General features: G+C 36.5%; 1 protein-coding gene across 1 annotated transcript in view; it reads right to left on the bottom strand.

The window, feature by feature from the left end:
* The window catches only part of LOC140137265 (kielin/chordin-like protein), a 133,314-nt gene extending 110,979 nt beyond the window's left edge, over positions 1-22,335 (bottom strand). Inside the window, 3 exon segments of the mRNA XM_072158911.1 lie at positions 3,468-3,540; positions 17,638-18,167; positions 21,617-22,335. Coding sequence (XP_072015012.1) covers positions 3,468-3,540; positions 17,638-18,167; positions 21,617-21,776 — 763 coding nt within the window. The 5' untranslated portion in view covers positions 21,777-22,335.
* Between the last annotated feature and the right edge of the window lie 710 nt (positions 22,336-23,045).

Raw genomic sequence — 23,045 nt, 5'->3', positions numbered from 1 at the left:
GCAGCCATGTTGAAACAGTAGTTTTTTGAACTTTGAATAACGTCAGGGCTTGTTGGTGACCGTACTAGATGTATGACCTACAATCTTGTGCGAAAATCGTTGGGACATATGATGTTTTATAGATCAAATTTCAGTGAATTGAACCAGATACATGATACGTTTCATAGCTCACGTTATGTACTTGCTTGCTCCCCTCCCCCTTGGAAACAATCTGCGTGTTTCTACTGGGGAACGGTTGGCGGGTAATGTGGTTTAGTTTAGAGTGTTGCCGGTTAATGTGCTCAGTGGAAACAGATCGGTTCAGAGTGATGCGGTGTGGACACCCGGCAACCGTGATCCACCTCATGAGGTAGACGATGTGGTGTGACACCCGGTATTTCTGTCAGTGGAAACACAACGGCAGTTAACGGTTGCTGGGTGTTGAACTTCTTTTATGTACATTTTATGTATCACATCGTGACCTTAAAAGCAGCTTGGGGTCAGGAAAACATTTTCAGTACTTCCGGTATATACCACAACCCTTATTTTAAGCATCAGTAGAAACGTGCTGGTTGTTGCCTGAATCGGATTGTGGGTTACCAGGTAATACCGGGTAAAAATACAGAGTGCTCAGTGTAAACACGCAGAATGTTGGAGCAGACCATGACCTATTTTGCTGTGTTACCTAGGTAGTGAAACATGCAAGATGGTGCAATCCTATCCTTATTTGAATTGATTTATCAAAACGAACATTTTGACACCTCTTTTGGCAAAATCGGAGCACGTTGATGTTTTTGACCACCATGAAGCCAAAAACGTGACATTTGACCTTTTCGGTTATAACCACTTGACATCACTGTTTATCAACAAAGGCGAGGGACTCGTCTATCGATATGCTCGAACGAGCCGCTACACTGTTCAACGGCTTTCCTGTACTATATGAAATGTGGCGGGCGATTTAAAATGCACATGCCCTTAGCAGACTACGATGCGTGCACGCACACTGCAGGGCAAAGAACAATGGAAATAGCCATAATGCGCGCGCATACTGCCGGGCAATGACGTCACATGCCAAGTGGTCTATATAGGTCAACTTATACAGTTTCTGAATCTTTGTGACTAGAGATATGGTTTGTAACACAATTAGAGCAAGTTTGAAATTTGACCCTGTTAAACGTCATAATGCAAGAAAAATGCATTTGAAGTTTCATTTTTATACAGACAGCAATGCATGTATATATTTTGTTTTGCTCAGAAATCGTACATCAAGGCCAGGTGAGGTTCCTATTTGAGTTTAAATTACATATATTGATGTCAGCTATCGTTTTCAGTAACAAAAATGATTTTGATATTTTTCACATGCGAGTCAAACTTGATGACGCATCATATTTTGTTCGATAGACGTTATACAAATATATATTTTGGAATCAAACATATTTTTTTCTTACTAAGAACACCCAAGTGTATATGAAAATAGTTTAAAAGATTTAAAAATTGGTTAAAATATATGTTTATCAGAGAAAATAGCCAATATTTATAGCCCCCAAAAAGTGAAAAACGGCATATTGAGAAGATCGCAATCAAAAATTATATTTAGTACACACGTCAATGTAAAAAATAAAAGTAAAAGCTTTCTAACACAATATCTAAATATAATACAGCTTTTAACTTAACAGAAATGGAAGAAGAAGTATTTCATGTATCCATACAGGTAAGAATATTTTTTTCATCAATTTTGCATTTTTTTCCACAACAATTTGATGACGTCATCATTATTGCGCAATATCTATTTTTTTGCAATCCTGGAGAAAAATACGACCTCTGAATTCATAATCCTGAGGTTCCAGACTATCAATATACATTGGTTGTAAAAAAAGTTCTTTCAAGGTAACCTAACTCCAGTTTTAGAGCCTTTTTTTAATGTTGGGGCTCTTACTAATTCAGGCTCAAACCACAAACGTAGGATGACTTCACTGCCTTCATTAATTCACCTAAGAGCCCATATATGAAAAAGTATTTGGCAATGTGTAAAATCTTTTACAATAGGACTTGTAATGAGCTATTTCAGTTGAATCCATGCACCCCTATCAAAGACATGACCTTATTAAATCTTCCACAAAGGGAGTGTGATCTTCAAATGGAGTTACTTGAATGGGCGACTCCATTTGTAATATACACCCCCTGTGAGGAAGCTGGAGGAACTCATGTCTTCCATAGGGGAATATTGATTTCATATGTAATAGCTCAATAATAGTTTAATACACTGTAACCCTAATATAAGAAAATAAAAACATGTCTAGCATAGGTTCAGTGCATGGGGATATGGGTATTTTCTCTGAATAAGATAATGTTCTAACACCATAGCCATCAACAAGTTCCTAACCACCACATCTGTATATCATTGATCAGCATTTAATAGGAAGCGGCCAATGATAAATATTGAGGTTAGTTTCCATCCACCCATCCATCCATCAGGTTGTCAATCGGACGTCTTTAAGACAGGAAAGCCTAGGTCTGGTGCGTCTCTGGTTCACTGCATAAACCTCCCCTTAAGCTTTGCCATGCGGATGTTGGCTCCAGACGACAAAATCTAATTTTCAACCAAATTTGTCAAAATGAGTAATTTTTAAGCATTTGTGATGAAATATTTCACAAGAACCTTATTACACTGTATATGAATTCACTGGTAGTCTACTAGATTTTGAATTTTATGAACAAAGTTAAAAACTTCTACATTTGTCCATGGAATTTAATCACTGCTTGTAAAGAATGCTGACTCCCAGTCTGACTGATGTGCAAATGACATTTTTAGGAAACTTCATACACCTCGCCTTACTTCTGGGAAGGAAAATAGATTTGTACAAATGTATATTTATAGAAAAGGAACCCCATTATCATGAGTCTAGTAGTTACATAATCAAAAAGTTCCTTCAGCAAAACTCTGCTTATATACTTGCAGACTGCAGTGATCCATTTGCCCAATCAGAACACTATACAATTCAAATGTTGGCTGGCATTTTTGGAACAACAATGTGCTGATCCACCGGGGATCCACAAAGCAAGTGACAAATCTAAATAATATAATCCAAGTACATTGTTAATCAAAATCTGATATTTTTCATAAAAATAAAAATATATTTTAATCTTGCTAATATCATAAAAGGCAATCGCAAGGAGCGTAGCGTTTTTTGTGACGTAACTTCCTTTGTCTATATCTGATTGATAAGTCCCTAGCAATTCAAGCCCTAGAGTCAAATCGCAACCAGTTGACTAAAAATTATATTTTGTCGCTACCTCACTAGCCATGACTGGATGCTGGTAAAATAAAACTTAAAAATTATTAAATCGCACATTGCGACTTATATAATAGCTAATAATATAATATGCCTTATGAGGCCGTAAAATTTAGAAGAGACACTGAATATGTGACATCTGGGAACATGCATACGCTAATCGCATGAATATTCTTTAATCTGTTTCAAATTTACCTCCTCCTTCTGTACACATCCATGGAGTCATGTGCAAAGCATCTGGATATATCCGTAACTCATGAAGCCAACCCTGTATTAGAAAAAGGCAGAAAGAATATATATAAATAATACAATCAATAAGCTAATGTAAATCAACAAACTACATGTAACATACTACCCAGTCCTGTAGAACACAATTTCTAATGTCCTAAAAATAAAATTCCTCAATATTAAATAAAAAATGTTTTCAATCGTATAGTAAAGGAGACTATGTAAACTTCAACCTCTACAACAATGTAGATAATAAAGCAATAATTACAGCTCTGTGGCAGCACCAGGGGATGCCAAATTATGCATCCCAATTTAAAAATGACTTCCACAAAGACACTGAGATTATCATCCAATATGACATCAAAACTCAATACTAGTTGACCAAAACCTGACCTTTTATCATGTTTATGTATTCTTAAATGATATGAGGCAATCAGCGGTTACAACTAATAAATGATGACAGCCACTGCATAAACATGATAAAGCTTTGCAAATTGCAAAATGTTCTGACAATTGCAAAATAATCTGTAAATTGCAAAATGTTTTGCAATTTGCAAAACTTCTGCAAATTGCTAAATGTTCTGCAAATCATAAAATATACTACAAATTGCAAAATATTCACCAAATTTCAGAAAACCCCAAAAGCTGTGTTGGCCACTATGAAGTTCAATAAAATGTAGAATAAACTCAAAGCAATGAATGAGGGAATTTCCCAGGAACAAGGTTCCCAAGTTCCCTACTCTTTCCACTCATGATCAGTTGTTACTGTTATTTTGTTGTTATTGCTTGTTTGTTTGGTTGTTTTCCTGAAAATTTAGGTATAGAGAAAGATTTGCAATCAACATGTATTTACTTCCTAATATGTCAATTCCTTCGAACAATAGGTATGTTTTTTATTTTCTGCATTTCTTACTATTATTTATAGTGTTTTATTTGTTTTTGTAAAGTAAAAGGTGATCTTTTGCGATTTTTTTTGTGATCGCAATGTAATTCATTTTGGTGTGATTTCTTGTAAAAATAAAAAAAAAATTCCTTCTACAAAATATGAAAAAGAGATACAATGTAGGCCTACATTGTAAATGTGTCAACTTGATTGGAAACAAGCCAAAAGAAGACACATCATACTAAATATAACCGTCATCACACAATACCCATTAGACTTCAATAAACACCCACAGCTACACAAAATAAACATTTTATAACCTGTAACCTCTTCCTCTCATCATAACAACATTCCAAATAACATTCAGTCTGCAAATCTATGTCCTCATGGCTTAAATAATGACTCCACTAAATATACTAATAAGTATACATATAAAATCATGAAAATGTATGTTGAGTTGTTACAATGCAATGTAATTTCATTATGACTCCCTATTTTACATATATAGAAATATGTTGCCAACATGGCTGCCCATATCTTCACATGCCTAACAACATGTATCACAAGTGTAAAGAGACATTGCATTCATTCCATTGAAAGTACCATGTCTGTGTGATTGGGTGGGAAAATAGGTTCCTGCTGAAAATATGTAACAATTCATACTTGTGACTTGTAACAATTCATAACTTGTGACTTGAGGTAAAATCAGGCTGACTCGAATGCTATTCAGTAACTCAATCTCATTGAATCATTTCAGTGACTCCAGTGACTTGACTTGATTTGAATTAAAAATTAATCCAAATGACTTTAGTAGTCCCAGGGACTTGACTCAAACTGGATTTTTGGTGATGTGTAATTTACAACCCTGCAAATGAAATAGGCAGTCAATATTAGCTATTGTAGGGCCACTTTTTCTCCATTTTGGCCACGCATTGTACAGCCAATTACTCCCTATTCCATATCTACTTAAATGCATCATCTTCCACATCTACCCATGGGCTAAATAAAAGGTTTTACCTGCCCATATCATGTGCATAAATTTTGTTTATGATATCTCTGATGCACAAAGTCTTCAACATGGACCAACCCTTTTCAAACACATGGACAAGGTTTGGAAAAGTAAGTTGCTAAGAGACATATAGAGCATTACTGTGTTTACATACCGTGCAGGAACACGGACAATAACATTAAAAATGAGGAGATAACTGCACCAGTCTCTTGCAGAATACACTAGATGTTCCACACCACCAACCAGGATTTGTATAGAGTACCGAAGTGATGACGTCACAAAAAACTTTTTTTTGCATTTCAGCATTTTCATATTTCAGTAGAACATGATGAAAAACATCTGCAGTCCAAATTTGATGGGAATCGGATCATGAGGGCCCGAGATATGGCCGCACGAATACCTAATTAGCCCCATTGAAATCAGTGTTAATTGGCCTTTACCAAACATGAATGCCTATTTGGCATTCTGTAGGTATTCGCCAAGCCCTCGAGTGCCAAGGATAGCGGTACTAGGTGGTCACTAGCACTCAAAAGCTAATGAATGCCTATAGAGCTGGTTCACAGGCATTCTGAATGCCTCACTAGAATGCCACCGAATGCCTATTTACTCATTAAGCCCTCGTGGTTCTAGGATTAGGTGGTTTGCTATAGGCACTCAGTGGCATTCGGATAAGTCATAGGCATTCGGTTAAAAAAATCCTTAAGTAATAGGCATTCCACTGAAAAATTTCTAAGTATTAGGCATTCGGTTAAAAAAATTCTTAAGTAATAGGCATTCCACTGAAAAATTTCTAAGTATTAGGCATTCGGTTAAAAAAATTCTTAAGTAATAGGCATTCCACTGAAAAATTTCTAAGTATTAGGCATTCGGTTAAAAATTTTCTAAGTAAATAGGCATTCCATTCAATTAGGCATTCTGCTAATAGCCTTGACTAGCATTCCTTAGTGGTTGACCCAAGGGTCAAACAGGTGCATGATGGGAATATATTTCTAACTGCCATTTTGAACTGGTGTGAATGCAAAGATGATTGAATCTTAATCCTTTCATGTTTCCAGCTTTATTATAGGCTTTATTTTTCACTCTTTACATTTGGGATGTTACATGACAATGCATATTATGTGGACAACATCATACATGTATGGGATCCATGTAGTTATCTTTGTGTGCAATAATATGCCACAATATGGATGGTGTTAGTATAGGTAAGCTTAAATATGACTAGATGTAACTTTGAATATAGGTTTTTATGTAGGCAGTTTCTTGAAGGAGGAGCTAGTTAGCATATTGGGGCATTATTATTAACATTAATAATAATAGTGTACATTTATACCACACACAAATCCACTAAAAAAGCACTCATATGGCGCAAAATTAGGGGAAATTGTCTTTTTTTTTTCACTTTTGACTTCATTTATTATGAAGGGAATAGTTTGGACCTCCACAGTTGTTAATAAGAATTATTTAATTTGTTTCCAGGAGTCAATTTGGAGAATTACATCAAAGAATAAAAAAGATAAACTATAGCAGTGGCCAGCTTTCTGGTGTTTGCATATGGTTTGTGTGTTAATTGAGACAATAATAATGGTATCCTTTGATTCTGATATATTCGTTCAAGGGCTAATACAACCGTGTGATTAGAGGGCTAAAGCAACTACCTTTATGTGATGGGAATTCATTGAAGCATAGTTTGCATTTGAACTAGGCCCAAGCCTCAAATTTACTCACTTTTTTTCCATAGACAAGAGACGCAGTGATTTATCCATCGGATGTGATTTAGCCACCAGATGTTAGATCTTTGCGTTCACTCAATTGATGTCAATACTGAATTCTAAGCTGATTTGACAATTATATTGTTCAACCAGAAGAACTTGGAGTCACATCTCCGCTAGTGTCTACACTAAAAATATCATAGACTCGACAAAGACAGACGCTGTACTGAACTAAAATGCCTCTGCGTCTGTCACAATGGATAAAAAATGGAGTATATTCTGGGCTTACCATGTGCGATGTTCTGCAGTGCATTATATTCCTATTCGTCACTCTCGTATAATTGCTTAGCCAGCATAGCTATATAATTATATAGTGGTTCAAGTGCTTCACCTGTAAGTGGTTGGAATACCTATAAGCGGTTGGAATGCCTATAGGTGGTTGGAATGCTTCTGAGGCGATTGGAAATTTCATTGGCGGTTGGAGTGCTTCATAGGCGGTTGAGATGCCACTAAGTGGTTCGAGGGCCTAGCTCATTTACATATTTCGCCTCTGAGGAGGGCTTATGAACCACTTACGAACCACTTATAGCGGTTGAGGGCTAAATAAGTGGTTCGTAGGCGGTTGGAATGCTTCCTAGCGGTTGGAATGCTTCCTAGCGGTTGGAATGCTTCCTAGGCGGTTGGAATGCTTCCCAAGCGGTTCGACTCCTTCCTAGGTGGTTTAAATGCTAGGCGGTTGGAATGCCTCCTTGGTGGTTCGAATGCCTCCTTAGTGGTTCGAGTGCTTAGCTCATTTACATATTTCGCCTCTGAGGAGGGCTTATGAACCACTTATGAACCGCTATAAGCGGTTGAGGGTTAGCAAACAGGCGGTTGAGTGCTAACAACCGCCTATTAACTCAATGTTATAGTATTGGAGGCATTCACCATTTAGGCATTCATTACCGGTTCTTTACCATTCAATGGAATGCCTAGTGAGTGCTAGCTGAATGCTAGTTTTTTAGGTAAGGTTCCAAACAGTTATGAACCAGGCCAATTTACACTGATTTGAATGGGGCTAATTAGGTATTGTAATGAAACTACTTTTGGCCCTTTATGTTAAATGTATTTAAATTATCGTAGGCGTATTATATTTCTATATATATGTGTGGTATAAATGTGCTGGTTAACTAAATAATTCTTTAATATAAATGTAGACCTTAAAATTCAACATGATCAGATAATTAATACAAGTAGGCCTTAAATTTCAGCATAATCAACTACAATGATGTCCGCGCTGCCCTGGCACGATCATACGCCTCTATATTATTGTGGGCGGAGTCAACCTGGCTGGAAGTTGCCGCGCTAAACCAATCAGCTAATTCTGAGGAGTTGCGCATGAGCAATGAGACAGACCTTTGGCGTCGCTTTTTAAAACAAGTAGCGCCATTCCGGTTGCAGACTTGATTAGTGTGAGACATAGTTTTTATTTAGCTCAATTTAGATTTACAGTTTGGGTTCAATTTCAACAGACAGAAGATCTGCAGGTGAGATGTAAAAAGGGTTAGAAAAGCCACTGCCATGCCGGCAGTGGCCCATGCCAAATTCGGTATTTGGTACTAAATTTTAGGCCTAATTAATGACTAAATCAACTAAATCAAATCTGGACATGTAACTTTTATGTATTGTAAGCCGGCTCGCTGATGATATGGAGGCTGATAGGCCTCCTAAGGTTCGTGATGGAGATGTGGTTACTATAATGGCTGTGCAAAAGGTTGAGTTTTTGCTGTATAATATCTGGTAACTTCAGCCGTGCGACCCGTTTATGAGAGCTTCTTTGCTCCAAGGTGTCAATGCACATTTAAGATGACTGATACTGCCGGATGAAGCAAAGGTTAACCAGGGTTTTTAATTATTGGTTTAAGCTTAGCATAGACCGTTTGGCCTATGCAGTGTGCGTGCATCGGTTAAGCTTTTACCCCAGCCATTGTAGTGAACCATATCTCTGTCATAGAACCGAGCCATGTACTTTTAAGCTAAATAACATCCCCCTCATTATTATAAATCAAAATCTTCCTGTGTCAACATTTGAACATCTAAAATAATAAACAACCCGCATGAACACAAATGGAGTCTTTCCAAATTCTTATTAATTCAATATTGTATGCACGCATGTTTAAGGTATGAGCCGCGTGAGGATTTATACGTGTTTTAGTATAGGTGTTTATTGCTTGAGGTCTGCTGGCCTGGTGCTCGTAATTTGGTGTTAAAAATAACACTCTCTTTTAAAGACTCCCTTTCTGTATCTTGCTAGGTTGCACTAAACTTTAGGCCTAAATAACAGGTAGGCATTTGTCCTTTGTAAGCTTATGTATAAATGCCTTGTCATTTCTATCCCTCATTATGCATTACAGCACGTAAATCCACACCAAAAACATTGTATTAACTTACGGCATTGACTACGACTATGTATAGACAGCTATTGCTGTTGATGAAATCCAGTGACAAAAAAGAAATATGACTGTGAACATTCTACATCTTGTGTTTCGTCTGCTTTACTATATAATTAGGCCGTCCATTTACATGTCATTGTGACCCCAGCACGGGTCCGTCACATCCGTAAAAATGGTCTATCGCCCTCATATTATTCTCATAATCCCCTCCCAGTTTTCCTGTTACAGTATTCATGCGGCCATATCTCGGGCCCTCATGATCCGATTCCCACCAAATTTGGACTGTGGATGTTTTTCATCACATTCTACTGAAATATGATCATGAAAATGCTGAAATGCAAAAAAGAAAATTTCATGACGTCACACTTCTGTACTCTCTTATATATAAAACTGTGGCCAATCTCTGAGAAATTAAGGATCAGAAGACTTAAGTTTACATGTACAGGTTACTGCATGCTACTACAATGAAGGATCAAAAGGGAAGCTGCATCAAGGGTTATCATGTGACAGGCCAAACATGGGAAACGAGCAAGAGATCCCCCTATACTGATCAAGATGTTGGCAGAGGATACAGGACTACAGGGCCTGACATCAAGAATTGTATGCTGGATGGAGCAGTTGGGAGAGCCATCACAGGAGTGTGACTTGAAGATCTAGAGTGGCCATTATAAACAAGCAATTAAGGTGCAATTAATTAAGGATGTCAAATTCAGAAACATTGTAAGCTATTGTATGTAGCAATGAGTGCTGTATAAACATGAAATCTACAATAATATGTTCGGAAGCTGCTTATAACCAAAATTAAAAGCTTTTTGATTACTTTTGCTTCTATTGAACAGCCATTGAATTATTATGCATTGCTAGCTGTTTTGGGGTGGTTTTTTTACGTTTAAATGGTTGATTTTTTTACCATTTATCCGTAAACGGCCAACTTAAACATTAAATGTTGTCTTTAACTTGCTTTGCTCCTTTTGCTTCCACAAAGCCATATTTAAAAAAAATCTGACCGACCGTCCTTACCTTTTTGGACCAGTTGTTTTTTGGCCTAATGGTCGAAATACACAGGTCTAATCAACATGTGTATTCAATTTTTCCAATTCAATATATTTTATTAATCCTAAATAAGATACATAATACCACCCAGTTGCTTGAATTATAAAACCAATACCTGCAGCTACAGTCATGTACATCAAATAAACATTCCATAACTGCGATAACCTGCAGCCTCCTCTTCATTAAATTACAACATGTAGGCGACATAATACTAGATACCTACTAAACTTGTAGTCCCATTTTGATCAACAATTTACTCCAGCTGTGCCCTTCCACGAAACATAACACATCCCAAGTGAACGCTCCATCCTGTTTTTTACTTGCGGCATCACAGTTTTTGGATGGGGTGGTTCTCTTGCTGAATGTTACAGTATTTCATTGTGAGTTGATAACATGAATTTCAAAAAGGGGCTATGAAATAGACTACATCACAGACAGTGAACTGGATTCTACAACATTTCTTGAAATATGATGTATTTGAGTTATATGAGTGAGTTTTGGATTACCTTATTCATAGCTACAATCATAGAATTTAGTCTTGGGACAGTTTAGGACCATGAACTAAAATTGATCCCCCTTCCCCCGTAACAATGTTGATCGGGGTCTTATCATCAGGCTCCGTGTTGGACTCTGCAACATTGATTGGTGGGGGAAGGGGAGGGATATAGCTTACAGGAGGGTTGTAATGCGATGCCTGTGATCCAATTACATTTAGTTATTTGTGAAAACGCAGACGCAAATCGGGTCATTAATATCTCACAATTGACCACAAAATGCGTAATTGTTTGAAAATAAATATTAGTAGCCTCCACGAACTCCATATTGTGCGTCAAACAAATTGCGCTCGCCCTGGCTGCCGTATTTGGATTGCGCGCTACCATATTATTGTGATACGCACTTTTGTTATTGGCCATTCTGTTTTAGCATGATCGATTTTTGGAAAGGGAAGATGTAAAAATCATCTTTTTTTACAAACTTTTGAGCAAACTTTTGTGTTATTTTGTACAGTGAAGAGATCAAAGATATGGTTATGAATGAGGTTAATAACTTTGCATCAGTATAAATATGACGGGCATTGTGAAAATCGAAACATTTTGCTTTGGACCTCGGAATATCACACCCCTCAGGATATTCCTCGGTTCCAAAGGCAAAATGTTTTTCAGAATGCCCTCCTAATAACCGATGCACAGTTATTAACCTGTAAGTAAAATTGCACTGGGTAAAGTTCCATGGCATAAGACTATGTATTATGGAGGGGGGGAAACAATGTTTGTAAAGTGATTCCAGCATTTTTGTCTTATTATTTTTTTTGTCAGGATGAAACTCCTATGGGAGTAGTCTGTGTTAAACTAATTATAAGAAAAAAAAAAAAAGGTTTGTTTGTCCATAGAGGCTTATGAAACAGTTGGGTCGGTAGGTCGGATTTTTTTTTTTTTTAACAGATATTGCACTTGAAACTGACAATTTGAAGACTGGTAAATAAGTCAAACACACAGCACTTTACTGGATTAACTCTTGAGGTGGTTCTGCATGTTATACTGTTCATTTTCTTTACATTTTCTTTCTTTAAATTTATACTAACCACTGTTTTACTAGCACATTCAACGCAAATTAAAAAAAAAAAAGACACGGTCGGGACCAGAGTGCACGGTCGGTCGGACGTGGACAAACACACAATTTTTTTTTTTTGCCTTAGCCATGAAGCTACCAACTTGTGCAGGAGTACAGAATGGTAAAAATTTAGCTGGTTATGACTTTCCACTTGTTGTCAGGATTCCCCCTCTGCTTATGCCTTTGGTACAGACCCCCCTCCCAAGCAACTTTGACAAACACTAGTATGGAAGTTGTGACAAAATGTTAGTCATACCATACATGAATTGTATGGCACAAAACAAAAATGAACTGGTCAAAATCCATGGGAAATCTTCTTATCAGTCACCCATCATACTTGAATGACCCCACCCATTATTCACTATCTATGTTACTCCAGTCACAACCTATCCATTTTTGGCCTCATATAATACCTTCCCATGATACATACTACATTTCGTCGGACGCATCACATACTGGTCTATCTCGAAAAACACACATTTCGAGAAAATCGCAATTGAAAAACTTCGTATTAAGTTAACCTTTCTATAATTTAATTAGACTATGGATTTTAATGAAAGTGGTTTTAAATTAAAGTATATACTTAACAAATTAATTTAAGTGGATTCTTGAATTATATTTACCTTTGCAATATTGCTTAAAACTACACTAAAGTTGTAGTTCTGTATGTGAAATAGTTAATTTCCCGATATCGTATTTAAAGTGCATTTCATACTGGTCTATCTTGGGGGCTATCTCGATTTCGCGAACAATGACGTGACTTTAGATCGCATCACATACTGGTCTATCTCGAGATAGACCAGTATGTGAATGCACTTTCAATACGATATCGGGAAATGAAAGTTTTCACATACAGAACTACAACTTAAGTGTAGTTTTAAGCAATAGTACATACGTAAATATAATAAAACATTCCACTTAAATAAATCTGTTAAGTATATGCGTTAATTTAAAACCACCTTCATAAAAATTCACAGTCTAATTAAATTATAGAAAGGTAAACTTAATACGAAGATTTTCAATTGCGATTTTCTAGAAATGCGTGTTTTTTCGAGATAGATCAGTATGTGAAATACGTATTTTGAAAAAATCAGAGATAGTTTAAATTTAACATTTTATTACTAATTATCTAGGAAAAATTGAGGTCTGTAATTTGTTGTATTGGAAGAGCTTCATAAAAAAGAACTATATACCAATTTTCTCAAAAAAGTCAAAAATTCAAGATAGACCAGTATGTGATGCACTCGACGATTTGTAAGTACACAATTCTCCAGGTCTGCCCTCCAATAAAACTGGGATACAACAATGTAGGCCTACATTCCCAGGCTACATTCATGTTCTCAACTCATTTTACTGCTCCTCCCTGAACTCAATCATTGATCAAAACATAACAACTGTCACATTGGTTGAACAGGTGTCTAAATTGGAGTCTTTGCAAATGTTTGTAAAATGTCAGATTTATTTATTTTTTATTTCATGTTCAGCATGTTATTGTCATTTTAACAAAGGGATACCACCCATTGACACGGACTCTCAAAAAGCATGACAAGTATTAGTGTTGGCCTAAGCAAATAATTATAGTATCCTAATTTACTACCCTAAACAAGAAATCAAATTTTACGTACATTCCCTATAAAGCAAGTAATTTTAGCTTGGTGTACTTTTGTATGTTTGCCATTCATTCAATGTACATTTCTTGTGTTTATTCATGACAAAATTGCTCTGAACAATGCTGAAGTTAAGAACAATATGTTTATTGTTATGGGGCATTGAAAATTGACCCAAAATTCTCCTAAATATGTATGAGTAGAAATTACACCCTCTTTCCAATGCCTGTTCACATAGAACAATGCTCAACTGATCATATAAAAAAACATTTTTGGTGGATTTTTCATCATGGATAGTACCCCTTGTCACACCAAATGGCTCTTCCTGGCAATTGGAATGTTGATTATAAAAAAGCCAATTATAGAAAAAAAAATTATAATTGCAACAAAAATATATTTGTCGAATTGTCCTGGACCTTAGTCAAAGAAATGCTTGATTCCAGTTCCAGTAATTGTCCCTTTTGCAATAGGGATCAATAACAAATATTTGTGAGGGAGAATTTGGGGAAACACATATCCTTACAAAGGAAACAAGTTTTAATTTTCTTCAGAAAAATTGTCCCAGTGTGTGCAGTGTTTTACTGTGTGCGTAGGCCTACATGTAGGCTGTAGTTCATTAAAATTAGTCCCCAACTCCCCATGTTTATTCAATATTAGGAAGTGGAAAATGGAAAATGGAAGAGAACACATAGGCCTATAATTATGTAGAGATTGGAAGAAACAGGGTAGGTAACATAGTTTTTTTTAGTGGAGGGGGGAACAAGCAATTGTGAAAGTAAATGCTGTTAATTCGGTAGGCCTACCACAACATCCAAGCTGTGGGTTTATAACTTTAGACAAAACAACCTACATTTTTTGAGCTAACATCATCCATTTTCCAAGATAAAAATGAAGTAAAAACAACTTCTTTTTAACAAAAAATAAAATAAATATTACAAATTCCCTCATTCCCTGTGGTATAAAAATTGATCAGTCCCTTAAAAGTTGCAGTAGAGTATATAGCTGGACACTGGAATACAAGGAGGTTGTACAGTAAACACTTTGTTATTACTATTCACTTACAGCCTATTTGCACTGTACTGATTACTGTGGTATTAGTACAAGCTACTATGTGTGGGAATGGTTTGATCAGCTATACTATGTTAATTTGTCAGATTTTATCTCTGACAGTGAGCCACAGGGATTCAATGACCTCTAATTTCAAGTTCAGAATTCAAGTCATTTATAAGTCCATTTGACTTTTGTTTCAAAGTCATCATTTTGATAAATAATTTATTTCACTGTGCTGTGACAGAGATATGTAAGGCACTCTTTGCTCAGACATTTTAAAAGCCAGTCTTAGAATTAGAATCACAATGTGTACAGTATGTACATGTATATTAAATAAAATTTACACTTCCAATTTTTGAATGTACATGTAGGATGTCAATTAATATTCCATAAACAAGTCTATTATGAACTTGAGGTGACACCTTTTAAACAGGTTAAAGGTGACCCTGTGATTTTAAGTGGTGTCAATGCACATTATTATTAAATATTGACATCTTGCAAACCTACATGTAGTATCACACTGGACCACATGTGCACACTCTACTGTATGTTTTTTAAATTGTATGATCAGTTTGATTTGCTTTTTGATAATTATCTTTTATTCTTATTTTTATTATTTTGTTTTGATTTCTGTTCCTAGCAAAAATAAACATTGGTAAATGAAGCAACAAGTTCTGCAATTTCACTTGACTTTTTGTCATCTTGTCAACGATAGTGGAAGCATTACCATGGTAACATATCCTGGTCTCCTCCATTACACAGAAAGATAGTAATCTAAAGGAACATTGCAGATGCTGTTCATTATTTGAACTATGGTATTTCTCCAGTTGGGTCCCTGCACTTTTTTTTACAGTATTTTCATAATGTCACATTTCAACAGCTTTGTTTTAAATGGTTTTAAACGGGTTGCAATAGTTTTTAACCCTATATCCCAGTTTCTATTCTAACCCTACTTTGATTCATGACCAAAGATCTTGTAGGCCTGGCCTTCTCAACTGGCAGCGAACGCGCCAATTGTGGCACTTGGAGCTAGTCGAAGTGGTGCACGAAGTGGTGCACGAAGTGGCGCACGGCAGCCCTCGAATTAAGGATCTGAAGGGGCACGGCAACTTTTTTAGGGCAAGTTGATAATTGCCGTGGATTTTTACTGAAAAGGCAAGGCAGCACGGCAATTTGTAATATTTCAAAAGGGCATCAAGGCAACTGTTGAAAATTTGAGAAGGGCACCAAGGCAATTTTTCAAAAGCGAATAGATGCATTACCGTCAGCTGAATTCGACACCAAGTAAAATTCGACTCTCAACTTTACACTAAAACTAACCTGATTGCTTAAAAAACCTGCTTTATAATAAAAAGCAATCAAAAATCAACAGTTTAATTTTGTGATCCCTAGTTCTGAGCTGCAAAACTGACTCGAAACAGCGATGAAACAGCTGTAACTTTGGTAATAATATTGATCAAATTAGCGGGATAAAAACTATTTCGTGCAAAACAAAACATATCTAGAGATGGGCTCACATGTACATGATAAGACGATACCGGAAGGGTATCGCCATCGGTTTGCAATGGGAAGTCAATGTTTGATAATCGAGAGAACAATTGATTTGCCCAGCGCTCAGATTTTGTTCATGACACGAGGTCGAGGAAGCTTTAGTTACTAACAGCGTTTCTAAATGGTCGATAGTACGTTGAAGGTATTTCTCTGACCAATCGAGTAAATGAATAGCAACCAGATAATGTATAAAAGCCGATGTGATTGGCTGAATATGTAAGCTTACGTAGGGGTAATGAATATTAATTCACAATTAACTATTGTGTATACTGTGATTGATAGCTGGGTTACGATGCTCAAAATAGCGATCGTGTTCAAGATTTTCGATTTAATTTTCCACAATTTTGCGGGGATTTAACCAGTACTTGTTTTCGATTTTATAATGAAGGGGCAGGGCCGGCCGGCTAGGGCACCCACGGCAACTTCATTTAGGGGCACGGCAAGTGACTGCCGTCGGTAAAGGACATATTTTGAGGGCATTACGGCAATGGGGGTGGGCACCCACGGCAATATGCCGTCGGTGCCGTGGGTTAATTCGAGGGCTGGCGCACGGTAAGTTTACTTGAGTTTTTCACATAAATTATTAACAAAAAAGGGTGAAAATACCACATCTGAGCTTTTAGAAAACCCTAAAATCTCAGAGCTTCCGGTTGCGCTGCCCCCTGGACCCCCACGGTCGGGCTTTCACCTAGTGGACCCCTACAGGGGCCATAAGGCAGGCCCATGGACCCCACCCGATATGCGTTTGGTCGCACAAGCGCTCCCTTGCAAAATCCTCCCTTAACATGTTGGCACTTTATGATCACTAAAATTTCCCAGTTGACACTTCAAACAAACTAGTTGAGAAGGCCTGTTGTAGGCCATACAACAATATGGCATGAATTTACACACTTGTATATTAAGTGGTACAAAGTACAAGAATATACAAGTACAAATAAATTGAAATTTAGTTCAAACATGAACCATGTCAACAGTACAGGAACAGAATCCACATGGTTGAGACCATACAGTGGTACTATACAGATGTAAACAGCCAATTCCAAATGATAGAATGTACATTGTTATACAAATAAAACCATCTCAAAAATAATAGTGTACATTGTATACAGTATCAGGAGGAAAACAACAGCAATACTGAAAACAATAACACGAACTATTGTGAGTAATTTAAAATAAATAAATAAAGACATAGCATGCAAGAAACAAATTAGTTATGAACACAAAATACTTACACTAAATTTATTTTTCAGTCTGTGATCTTGTGCAATGAACAACTCTGAATCAGGAGGCATTCCCATGATGTCTACACTCCCTGCCAAAGATGCGTTGGTCACTCCTTCACAATTTACATGTAATTGCACATCTCCACCATCCACCACTAGCAGCATTTGAGAAAAATTGCGATAATTTGAAAATGGTGACTGCAGCACCAATTCATGAATCTTTTCTGGTTCTCCCACTACACGATATCGTAATTTCATCTCATTGTGTTGCAGAGTTGAAATTAATGCCAGCCAAGGTGTGCTGCTATTTCCAATTGCAAATAAAGTTCCTGAACCCTTTTTGACTTGTTTAGCTGACACATAAACACTGAATGAATTTGTAAGTTGTGATTGTAGCCACGCTAGTTCATTTTCTGGGAGTGTGAGTTTGCCGATGCTTGGTCTAACCCTCCAAGCGTGTGCGTGACGCATAGGACCTGGGACAATGGTTACGCCCTTCAAATTTTCTCCAGAACTAAACAGGTCCAAAAGATTAACACCTGTAAATAGGAAAGAAAAGACAAAAGGTGAAATAATCATTCATCTTAGTACATGAAAAACAAAAATTGAAAAGTGATGTAACTGGTGTCCCCAGTCAGAACTCTTCCTCCCCCAGTAAAAATTTCCACTTTTGCAGCAATTTTGCACATATTTGTTGATTTTTGCAGTCCCTGAAATTCACTTTGCCCCCCCCCAAATAAAATTACTGGTTGCCGTCAATACATATGCATGTAGATACATAGTAGTACCATAAGATCACATTATTCTCAGTCAAAGACCTTCGGGTATATAATGAATGAATTTATCATCTATACACTTACATTTCAGAAACTTGATCAGAAATGTAGTATTATCCTACTTGTTTACAAACAGTGAAATGTCACATAAAAACATCTTGAAAACTTGAATGCTTCAGGCCACTTGTAACATTAGAACTGTATACAAGTAATAATCTTGTGACCAGATCTTTTTTGCTTGAGAAATGTTCTCAGGAGTGTTTACAAACAATGAGTTGAAAAGAGTGAAATAAATAAAGCAAAAATAGTGAGCAAATATTAACATGGTGTATTTTATCTAAAGGTTTCAAGTGAAAGAATACATGGTGCTCATAAGTAACAAGAAATCTCGAATTTGGGCATGGACGAATGTGTCTCCCCTTGTTCTGGCTTTAAGGAGGGTTTAAGGAGAGCATGACCTAGCAGTGTTTGCACTCAAATATTGAGACAAATAAAGCTGGCATATTATAAGAGGAATGGTGTGGGTTCTATCTGCATGATCTGTCCTATCTGCATGATTTTTCTCAGAAGGGGGAAAACGCCCAAAACTTTTGTTTTGATATTATTCGCCATAACTCAAGAACCACAAGACCTATGGAATATAAATGCGATTATTGGATTCCTTGATCATTTCCTATAAGACTAAAGTACCGTATTAATTTTTTTGGTTAAATGGCTACTGGCTATAGCTGGAAAAATATAGCTCCTGACACACAATATACACACACATTTAGATTTACAAGAACAAAGATTCTTAGAAATTTGCCAGAAGAATCTTTGTTTTAAAATGGATTCTTACCAAATTTCTGATGCTGAGTAACAAAAAACATTGAAAGACCAATCAAAGATAAACTGGTGAGAAAATTTTGAAATGAAGACATTTGTCAACATGTCAAACACCGTACACAAAATTAGGTACCAAGTATTATGAAAAACAACACTCCATTTCAAAAACTAATGACTTGGAGCAATTGTAAACACACACCACATGTATTTGATAAGATTTTGTAGTAGATTATGAAGTAATCCGACCTACTGTGAGGCAATTACATGTGTATGCGCCTAGGGCAGCTATCACACAGATGCTGATAACATTGGTTTGAGCAGGAGTGTTAAGAAAGCTGCGGTTACTTTGAGATGTTCACAACTTTTACTCGTACAAAATGAAGGTCTATGACCTTTATCATTTTATACTAGTATCATAACACAAAATGTGAAATTGCTCCACAGAGTACATTTCTAAACTCATCTAGTATCTGTGAATATGATCCATTGCAAATTATGATAAAAATGTTAAATGTTAAAAGGGTATTTTGTGATCCTAGCATCCTTTTTATCTGACATTTGTCAGTAGATATCCATGATAAAAGGTTATTGGAGGGATGATGCTGTGAATCACAAAATGCCCTTTTAATATTTGTTTCGAAATATGCCTTAGAACCCGATAGATTTTTTGCATTTTGCTTGTTTAAAATATTTTGTTGATGTTTAAACTGAGTTGGATGATAGTTATTTTCATGAGTCAACTGTATGTACAAAATGTATCTTTAAAGAGGAAGCCCTGCCTGGTTATCAAATTAATCAGTGATAAGATTGTCTCTGAATTTGACAGGTGCTAGTTGATGTTTTAATGTTATTGCATCAATTAGCACAGTCTGTCAAATTCAGAGATAACCTTGGCACTGATTATTTTGATAACCAGGCAGGTTCAGTTCACCACAGAAGAACTGCTCTGGCGGGTTTTCCTCTTTAAGAGCAAAGGTTACCTATTTAGAACATTCTAAAATAAAGTTGAAGTGCAATTTTAACAACATTGTGATCGGCTGTTTACTTCAGAACTTCCATTGCTTTACACGGTGTCGATTTCTACTAGATTTCAATAACAATAGACTCTAGCCTTAAATGTGAAGCAAATTTGTGGCTAGACTTCTCAAGCAAGTTAAGTAGCTCATGAACTAGAAGTAAAATATTATGCTCTACTAAAACCTAAAAAAGAAACAGAACAAGGTCAAAAATAATTTACAAGCAACTACAAAAACAAAACACATAATCATCAACAGGGCTACGAAATCACCGGTATCGTGGTACCGGCGTTCCCAGAAAAAAATTCAGAGTCGCAGAAAAAAAATCAAGACGGGGAAAAATAATCTTTAATATCATTTTTCTGAAGCTCTGAAAATATTCTGTGAACACGATCACTCGTGAAATATTTTCTGCGAACTTTCTGCGACGATAACTGATAAATAAAACTAAACACAAGTGACAGGAATGAATATAGCATAAGTAGGATTCGTTCCCCAGAAAAGCACGTTTTTCACTGATTTGCCAAGGGAAATAATTTTTTTTGTTGCATATTGTTTTGGAAAAACTTCAACTGTTCACATCTTTGGAACTAAATTAATGTTCAATAACTAGGATTTTGGGTCCTAAAAGGGGGGATCAAAAAATTCAGTCCTTAATAGAGGGGATCAAAAAATTCGAGGGTAAAATTCGGAGTAAAATGTACAAGAAGGCATGTACATTCCAAAAATTTTGCACGCCCGTAAGCATTTAATGTTAAGTATTCAATTTTGTAATCTCAAGCTACAAATCAACAAAATGTTCGCACTTTACAATTTGGGTGTAACACTATGACTCCAATGAGTAATAACTCCAAACAGTCATTTTTAGCTAATGACATAGGGGTAGATCCGGGTTGGGAGGGGGCATAAATCCACCAATGTATTGTTAGGGGATTGTCCATACAATCATCGCCACAAAATTGACGGCTGTATATGGGTTTCTAACCAAAATTAACCCCATATTTGGTCATTTTAAAATAAAAGTGCCAATTTTTAGTGCTTTCGGCAGCAAATTAATTCTAAGACTGTGCTGGGGCTTTGCCCCTGGACCCCACCTGTTTAATAATTGAGTTCATACTCGCGCTACGGCTCCACGCTCGCAGAAAATATTTCAAACAACAGTTCACGTTCCCAGAAAGGAAATTATTTTTCGCTGCCCTGATCATCAAACAAGTTATAAATTGTTTACTTTGAAACACTATCAACTCAAAGGCTAGCACAAGCATGCATGTACACAATGAATTTGTGTAAACAGTCAATTTTTGTATAATTAATAATGACAGGTTTAAAATTTTTTTCTTCTTTTCTGCGATAAAAGCAAAGATTACTCACCTGGAAAGGGATGGGTAACATTTGACTGCTGATGCGCTGTTCCTTGTGTATCACTTGCCTGTTTACAATACACATAATTTGTTGCTGCTAACAAAGTTATTAACAATAAGCTGAACACTTGATGAGAAGCCATGGTGTTTGATGATAAGTGTTTCCACATGGGCTGTCTGATTATCCACTTACATGTACATCAACTTGTGAAGTTATTCATCTGTGCATAATTAACATCAATAAACTCTATATCATTTGAGACATTCACCAAGGTTCAAACAAGAGAATTAATATTCCATCTAATTCCAAATTGTTTGATAGATTCAACTGAATAAGATATAAGAACTAAAACTGTATTCCATTTTAGATACCTTCAAAAAGCTTGCGTGATGGATTGATGGTGGGGACGACCGACGAACAGTGGCGAAGCAGGTTGTTGATATTTTTGTATGCTCGAAGTTGTGGCGACCAGTTCATACAAAGCAACGCACATAGGCTAGCATTTACATTGTAGAACCGAAAGTTTAGTGCCTAATTTCAACAACAAACTTAAGGTGAATATTCCAACCTAAAATCCTCCAGGCCTACGCAGCAGTTTCAGGATATAATCAGGCATGTATGTAACAATTTAAATGCCATTCTTCCGCAACAGGAAAGGCTGAAAACTTTGTTGAAGTTTTAGTCCCACAATCAGCACTGACCCGAACTTCACCTCCTACTTCGTTCGCCAGCTGTTCGTGAGTAATTACAGCCGTCACCCAAGAGCGCGTCGTCTGGCTCCAAATTGGTCCAAAGTTTGAGGACGTCAGATGGCGGCATTTCAAATTAGAAATCGGGTCCAAGCAGTTGAAAATAGAAAATCAAATTATAACACGGAGAGGGATGAAACATTGGAATGAGCTGATTTAGAAAACTTAAAGCCTTTATACGATTTCGGTCAAATTTTAATTTGTTCCTTCTCTACCAAATATTCTAAAATATTAGGCCTATTAGTAGGGGGCCTATAGGCCTAGGCCCTAACAACTGTCAGGAAAGTTTTTTGTCATTTTAGCCAAACTAATGAGGTATAATGATAGAAAACTCACTTACTATCTCAGCCGCTTTTTATGGTGCATGGTGTTTTGTGGGTGATTTAAAGTCATAATATGACATTAATTCAAACTTGCTCTGTTTTCCTAAAAAACAAAACAGTGAATTTGGCTTAGGTGTAAGTTGGGACATGTGTAGGCCTAAACATTCCAAATAGGCCTATACCAACAAATTAGGTTTGAAAAAAAATTGACCAAACTCATTTTAAAATATCGTACATTTATAGGCCTATGGCTTTAAGAATGAGCGGGACTTGGGGGCACTCCGCACTCCCATATTGGTACACGTCATGTGCCTGTTAATAGCATGGGGGTCAATCCTGGGTGGGGACTTGGCAAATGACCCTTTT

The sequence above is a fragment of the Amphiura filiformis genome, chromosome 17 (assembly GCF_039555335.1).
Source record: "Amphiura filiformis chromosome 17, Afil_fr2py, whole genome shotgun sequence".
NCBI classification, from domain to species: Eukaryota; Metazoa; Echinodermata; class Ophiuroidea; order Amphilepidida; family Amphiuridae; genus Amphiura; species Amphiura filiformis.
The sequence above is the reverse complement of the archived record's forward strand: the minus strand, read 5'-3'. Positions and strand labels throughout refer to the sequence as shown.